Below are 6,968 nucleotides of genomic sequence, written 5' to 3'. Positions count from 1 at the left end.
AATGAGTATATAGAGGGGAGAGATAGGCGTTGTGTAGGAGAGCGGCCAGATTTCGGCTAAATTATTCTTGGCAGGACAAAACTTTTGTGAGGCACCTCCGTACATGTAGTCGAACGTAGTCGCTGTCGAGCGTCCACGTGATATGGGTACCGCACAGCACAGCACAGCACAGCACAGCACAGCACAGCACAGCACAGCACGGCACACAGACCAGACCAACACCCAGTGCCATTGCTGCTACCACTACCACTACCACTGCCACTACCACTACCACTGCCACTACCACTACCACTGCCACTACCACTACCACTGCCACTACCACTACCACTGCCACTACCACTACCACTGCCACTACCACTACCACTGCCACTACCACTACCACTACCACTACCACTGCCACTACCACTACCACTGCCACTACCACTACCACTACGGCTACTCCACCTGCCACCTCCAGCATGCATCGTCATCAGCATCATCGCCATCACCGCCATCACCGCCATCACCGCCATCACCGCCATCACAACTTGGACGGCCGCCACTGGGGCGCGCGCTTCTCGGCAAACGCCCGCAGGCCCTCGAGCGTGTTCTCGCCCGAGTAGAGGGCGTGGCTGTACTGCTCAACCGTCACCTGCGTCGCCCGCTCCACGCTGGCCGTCTCCCACGCCTCGCGCAACGCCGCCCGCGTGACAATGGCCGAGTCGGGCGAGATGGCCGCAATCTCCATGGCCAGCTTGAGCGCCGAGTCGACGACCGTCTCGCCCGCCGCCGAGATGCGGTTGACGAGGTTGAGTTCCTTGGCCCTCTGTGCCGTGATGGGCCTGCCCGTCAGCGCCATTTCAGACGCCACAGGCAGCCCGACATTGCGCACCAGGCGTGGCGGGCCCCCGGCGCTGGCAAAGATGCCCCGGAGAGCCTCTGGAAGGCCAAACTTGGCGTGCGGCGCGGCCACGACCATGTCACTGCGGGACGGTTAGCCATGCTGCTGCTGCGTGTGCGCGCGCGCAGACGCCAACCTACCAGCCCAAAACAATCTCAAAGCCGCCCCCGAGCGCAACTCCATTGACGGCGGCAATGACGGGCTTCTTGCCCATTCGCCTGCTCAATCCGCCAAAGCCGCTCGTCGGGTGGCGCAGAAGCCCCGGCGTCGCCTGGAGCCTTCCGCTCTGGATCTTCTCCAGCTGCAACAGGTCCTGGCCAGCACAGAAGCTCTTTGTGCCCGCGCCCGTCACAATGGCAACACGCAGATTGGGCTCGGCGTCGAACCACTCGAACACGGAGCCCATCTCGTGATGCCCTTCATAAGGGATGCTGTTCATCTGCCTCTCGCGGTTGATGGTGACAAGGAGGACATGGTCGGCCGGGTACGACAGGACAACGTGCGACGTGGCGGGCGGAGTGGTTTGCGGCTTGACCGACGACATGGTGGCACTGTGGGCGTCGGCGCGTTTTCAGCAGGTGTGCAGGTCGTCGTGTACAGACAGTAATCTGGCTACGGTATGCTGGCCTGCTGGCTGTCCTGGGAGCGTCAGCTCGCGTTGCGCGCGCGCGCCTTGAGCCGAGGTATCTTCCCCTCGCCGCTCGCCTGGTTAGCCGGCTATTGCGTTAGTTCGTCGGCCTCATCAAGTCCTTGTCGGGCATACATTCACGCATAATCGTCTTTGGGTTCTTTCTTTTTTCCTTGTAACCGAATGCATTATTACTCGGATTCTCGACTCGGCATGTACATACATGGCACTAAGCACCCGATCCCCTTAACCATGATGTCCTGGGCCCGGCCTCCAGTCATGGCCGCCCAGCAGCGTGTAGGCAAATAAAGCCGAGCATACGGCCCATGCAAAGACGGCGACAACAAGCACGCATCCGACCGCATGTGGCACTGTCCGACGAGCGGGCACGAGACGCCCATGGCCGTTGATGTTGGGTGGGAAGATGTAGTAGCGCTTGCGGGTTGGATAGCCATAGTGCGACGGCGTGGTGGGACTGACTTGGACGCCCGAGTCGTGAGACGGGCTCGGGGGGTCGATTCGTCCATAGACAGCTTCTCGGAAAGACGACATGGCCGCTGGTGGTGGATCGCTCGTGGGCGGGCTAACCTGGGGGTGCGGGCATCAGCATCACACGGGGGGGCGCGGGGAACGGCGTACCTCTTCTGCCATGGCGTAGCATGGCGCACGGGAGGGTGGTCGGCAGAGGGAAGAGAGAGAGATGGCAATGGTGTCTATGTGGCGTATTAGTATGTTGTGGTTCAGAGGGTCAAACGAGGCCAAACCAGAGCCAAGCAACGGCCGCTGATGGCCGGTCAAACTGAATTGTGCCGCTGCTGCTGCCGCTGCTGCTCAGCCTCATGCACTAAGTCGAACAGGTCGATGCCCATGGCGGATGCTCGGCGGCTTTGGAGGCGACTAAAAGCTTACCTGCTACCAAGTGCCGTGCCCTGATGCATACACACGGCCAGCTCCCGCATCGGGTCCCTACTGGCAGTAGTACATGCGCATTGGCGAATGGCCCCTGCGGTGCCGCCCTAGGTACAGTACATGCACTCGTTCATTGCATGTGTGTGTGTGTGTATACATGTATGTATGTAGTAATAGTCGATGCTGCCATGTAATGTACTTGGATGATAACGGGATGCTCCCCGCTGATCGCCACGGAGCCGGCCCCAACACAGGCACCCATGCGGCTTGCACTGATTGGGACAAGGACGCGGGCAGCGCCGTCCCTGTCCAGACCACTCAAGCAACCTCGTCCTCCAACACACATACATATACATGTATACGCATGTACGCCGGTCACGGGCATGCAGCCGACGGGCAATGCGAGGCGCCGCCCCCTCTGGCCCATGGCGGGGCACTCGACGCCCGCCACTCACTCTCTCTCTCTCTCTCTCTTTCTCTCTCTCTCTCTTTCTCTCTCTCTCCCCTTCTCCCTCGCTCCCTCTCCCTCGCGCGGCGGCGACTGTGCAGAAACAAAAGGCCATGTCGGCCTAAGAGTGCAACTCGGCCACCACGCATCCCTTGCCCAGCCACCACGCTCGGCTTGCGCGCCCAGTGTGCAGCATTGGACTGGGCTGGCCAGAGCCCCATGGTGGTGTAACCAGAGTGCTCGAGGCAGGCTACACAGCATGTTTGCTGGCCGCTAGTCGTCCACTCGCCATCTGCCCGCCTCGCACTCCAGCTCCTCCATCATCTCTGCCCTTCTCCACCACATGCCTGGCCTGCACCACGGCCATCAAGCGGCGGCCTCTTGCCTCGATAAACTGCCACGCCCCACCCCTTCTCCTGCTTCCCCCATTGACTCGACTTTCCCCCGCCCACTTCAATGGACCCAGACAACTTTTTGAAGCGCTGCTCAGGCTACTCCAAAAAGACAAACATGCGCTGCAGTGCCAGCATCGGGAGAAGGGCACAGAAAGAACTCCATCCCACCTTCCTTCCTACATGCGCCGCTCACCGTGATCAGCAAAGCCTTGCGGGCTGGTGTCGCTTCAAGCATGCCCATGGCGACACATGTGGCAGGCTTTTTCCCTGGAAACCCCCCTACTTTGAGCTTTGCGACAAACACAAAGGTCACCCAGGTACCCCTTGTTACTTTCTAAAACAGCTGCCACTCGAACTTCGCCATGAAATATACCGATACTTGTTGCCCACGGAGCCCATAGGCTCCTCGACAGCCGCCGTACATGACCACTCCCCCGAGCCCATGTATCCGCGACATGGTCGCTCATGTCTTCCCACCTACCCCCCTTATCCGAACCCCATGCGAGCCGCACGACTACCAAGATCCAAGTTTCCCATGCGCCTCTTGGACTTGCTCCTCGTCTCTCGCCAGCTCCATGACGAAGTCAAACATCTCCTCTTCAGCCTCATCACGTTCAAAATTGACGTCCGCAAAGATGGTACCTTTATGTGTGGACGCCGACTGCTGGAGCCCCGGCGGGCAGATGGGTCGTCGCACCACTTGGCTGATGAAGCCGACCAGGCAAAGAAGAAGTTCCTCAAATCTTTTGACTGGGCTGCGGTCAAGAACTACACTGTCGACATATTGCTTGAGAACTGGACCAGCCCAACTCCCAACCACATGGGCAGCACTGTCAGCATGGTCATGAACTCCCGCTGGGATGAGGAAGTCGAGATTTACGACATCAGAGGTGATTCCATCTTCTCCGACTCCAACACGGCTTCTGACAACCGCAGATTACATCTCCGTCGTCGTCTCGGGCATTTTGGCAAAAGCGAAAAAGCTCTACAAGCTCCAAGTTCGACTCTGCCTCGCAGACTTTGTCTGGGAAGAGGAGCAAATTCTGTCCAACGCAAAGCTGCTCCTCAGCCCCTTTGAACGACTGCGTAATGTGCGCCAACCAAGCCTCGGCGGTGTGTTCAATGGAAAGCCAAACAACAATTCCATGTATCGTGTTGAGACCGTCACTGCACGGTCTCCCATTTCAATTGGTCATGGATGCATACAGTCATCGCTCCCGAGCTACTACGAGCTTTGTTCTGTGCCCTCCTTACCTACCGACAACCCAGTGCTGTTTCCTGGCATGCCAGCATTTGACGCCTATTCTGACGATTGGCGACGTCAGATTTCCTCAGAAGGCTCTGCAAATGTCACGCCAGAGCCACTGATCCGCAAAATGTTTACCGAATTCCGCAACTTCTACACGGAGCTCGCTGGCCACGTGCCAGACGTTACCTTTAAAACCGGGAGACACACATTTCTGCACCGAGCTAGGGTCGCACGCGAACAGGAAGACGTCATTGCATTTCGAGCCATTAGAGCGGAGCTGCTGCGGTACTGGCATACGTACTTGGAGAATGAAAAACGAAAGAAACGCACAATGCAAACACGCATTGTCCGGTTCCTCGAAAGCGACACGTACCCCTCGCACATATGGGAAGAGCAAGATGCAACTCAGCAAGACGAGCCACTGCCCGGTTCCAGCTCCCAATCTCCCGTTGTTCTCGACTCTGAAACCATAGCCAGGGAAGGCATCCCCATGACAGGCAACTCTGTATGCCGCAGCTTCGTCCAACCGCCCTTTAACCAGATGAATCTGCACTCGCCGCCGCCGCTGCCGCTGCCGCTGCCGCCAACCCCTTATTCAATTGAATCCACTGCTTTGGACACGGCTCAAAAACAATACATGACGCAAAAATACGCATATGTATATCTACAGCAGCAAGCGCTCCAGCGCCAACGAGCACAGCGGCAGGCCCAGCAGCAACAGCAAATACAAATACAAATGCGGCAGCAGATACAGCAGGTACAGCAGCATGCTCGCATGCGCGCCTTGCTCCAGGGACGACAATGCTTGCTCAAACGGAAAGCATCCGCGAGTCCAGAGACATTGCCTGTGTTTCATCGTGACAGCAACCATGACAACAACTTTGACTCTAGTGCGCTCGACGACGACGACGATGAAGATGAAGAAGAAGAAGAAGAAGATGATGATGATGATGGTAATGATGACAATAACAACAACAAGTACAACTCGTCGGAGCCAGAATGCCAACAAGCAAACCAGTACTGCATACATGGATTCATTAGACGCAATCTGCCAGCTGACTCGGACCCCGACGCCGGTCCATCCACGACAAGCGCCAGCAAAAGACGCCGCGTCGACTCTGGATATGAAGGTGAAGGTGAAATTGAACGAAAAAACGGTCAAGACGAGGAAGAAGAGATGCAATATTCCCAGTTGTATGTGGGCAAGGGCAAAGACAAGGGCAAGGGCAAGGAAAAGGAAAAAGGAAACAAGGACAACAACATTGTGCACATGAGTAAAGTGACAAGGTCGTTGAAATAGTTGCAGCAGAGTTTCCCGCTGCTCCGGCTCTATGCAGCCATTTTCATCCTAAGCAAAATGCACACCATTAAAAGTGCAAAAGCCATTAAAAGTTGCATGTAGAGAGAAGTGGTGATGTGATTGATTGGTCGACAAGACGCTGCATCAAGGCTGCAATCTTCAAATGCACTATTTGCTCCATGCGCTCCAAGATGCATTTCATAACCTTTCCGTATTCATACATGCTCCCATCTTGTTTCTTTTTCCTTTGCCTTGAGTTTCAAGGTCCTAGACCACACCTAGTACTGGCCAGCTGCTGCCTGACACGCCTTGAGCTGGTCCAGGTACCACCCACAAATGGTCAGGCTACCCTGATTCTCGTCCATGCACTTGCGGAAGCTTTGCACATCGTTTGCGCAGGGTCCCGACTGGGCCATCTGAGCGGATGCCTGGCCGGCCGGCTGGTGCTGTGCAGCAAATTCAGTGTTTTGGGGCGCGGCATCGGCGGGAGCAGAGGAACCGCCACTAAACCATCCGCCAACCGCATGGCCAATTGAGGATCCTACGGCAACACCGCTATAGTCGTGTCAATGCTGGTCGACATATGGTTGCCTAAAACTACTTACGCAGCCGTGCTGGCCATCTGCCCAAACAGCCCAGGCCCCTGAGGTGTAGGAGCCTGCACCTGCTGCTGCGGAGGCGCATGGGTGGGAGCGTGCTGGGCGGGAGCTGCAGCAGTTGAGTGAGGTCGCGATGATGGAGGCGCAGGCGCAGTGGTCGCTTGCCTAGCCGCGGGGACCTGGGGGCGGCGAGGAGGAGCGGTTCCGGAGCGCTGACGAGGCATCTTGTTGAAGTGTTGGGCTGTTGGAGTCGTGTGCTGGTGAAATGTGGCAGAATGGCAGTTGTGGTTGCGGTTGCGATGGCAAATTGAACTTGGTCAACCTCCGAGGTTCGAGAAACATCGCCGGTGTTAGCGCATTTCGCACGGCTTGGCGTGTGTGGACGTCACCAGCATGCTCATTGGCTGCTCCTGTCGTTACCCCTGTAATCACTCACGTGGAGGATACACTTTGCTTTGGCTGGGTCGCCCTGACCACTAGTTTTGTTTCTCGGTCGGGTGCCAACATGATAAGCGACATTGAGGGGGGTTTTTTTTTGCAGACATGCGTGTCCCGCACTG

General features: G+C 57.1%; 4 protein-coding genes across 4 annotated transcripts; 1 reads left to right on the top strand and 3 right to left on the bottom strand.

The window, feature by feature from the left end:
- Window positions 1–520: 520 nt before the first annotated feature.
- SETTUDRAFT_111587 (uncharacterized protein) lies at window positions 521–1,424 on the bottom strand (the record flags this gene model as incomplete). The annotated part of the gene is made up of 2 exons (XM_008028561.1): window positions 521–962; window positions 1,021–1,424. The coding sequence occupies 2 exons, from the start codon at window positions 1,422–1,424 to the stop codon at window positions 521–523; spliced, it is 846 nt and encodes a 281-aa protein (XP_008026752.1).
- Window positions 1,425–1,754: 330 nt separating this feature from the next.
- Window positions 1,755–2,060, bottom strand: SETTUDRAFT_161858 (uncharacterized protein; the record flags this gene model as incomplete). Its single annotated transcript, XM_008028560.1, has 1 exon — window positions 1,755–2,060. One exon carries the CDS (start codon window positions 2,058–2,060, stop codon window positions 1,755–1,757), a length of 306 nt encoding a protein of 101 aa, XP_008026751.1.
- A 1,261-nt stretch (window positions 2,061–3,321) lies between these two features.
- Window positions 3,322–5,017, top strand: SETTUDRAFT_111582 (uncharacterized protein; the record flags this gene model as incomplete). Its single annotated transcript, XM_008028559.1, has 2 exons — window positions 3,322–4,150; window positions 4,197–5,017. Coding segments are annotated over 2 exons (1,650 nt in total), but the record flags the coding sequence as incomplete, so codon positions are not given.
- An 810-nt stretch (window positions 5,018–5,827) lies between these two features.
- On the bottom strand, window positions 5,828–6,966 carry SETTUDRAFT_169681 (uncharacterized protein). The gene is made up of 2 exons (XM_008028558.1): window positions 6,415–6,966; window positions 5,828–6,364 (listed from the first exon to the last, which is right to left on the bottom strand). The coding sequence occupies exons 1-2, from the start codon at window positions 6,630–6,632 to the stop codon at window positions 6,088–6,090; spliced, it is 495 nt and encodes a 164-aa protein (XP_008026749.1). The 5' UTR covers window positions 6,633–6,966; the 3' UTR covers window positions 5,828–6,087.
- Between the last annotated feature and the right edge of the window lie 2 nt (window positions 6,967–6,968).

Source organism: Exserohilum turcica, assembly GCF_000359705.1.
Source record: "Exserohilum turcica Et28A unplaced genomic scaffold SETTUscaffold_26, whole genome shotgun sequence".
NCBI lineage: Eukaryota > Fungi > Ascomycota > Dothideomycetes > Pleosporales > Pleosporaceae > Exserohilum > Exserohilum turcicum.
Note: the sequence above shows the minus strand (reverse complement) of the source record. Positions and strands in the feature narration are given on the sequence as shown.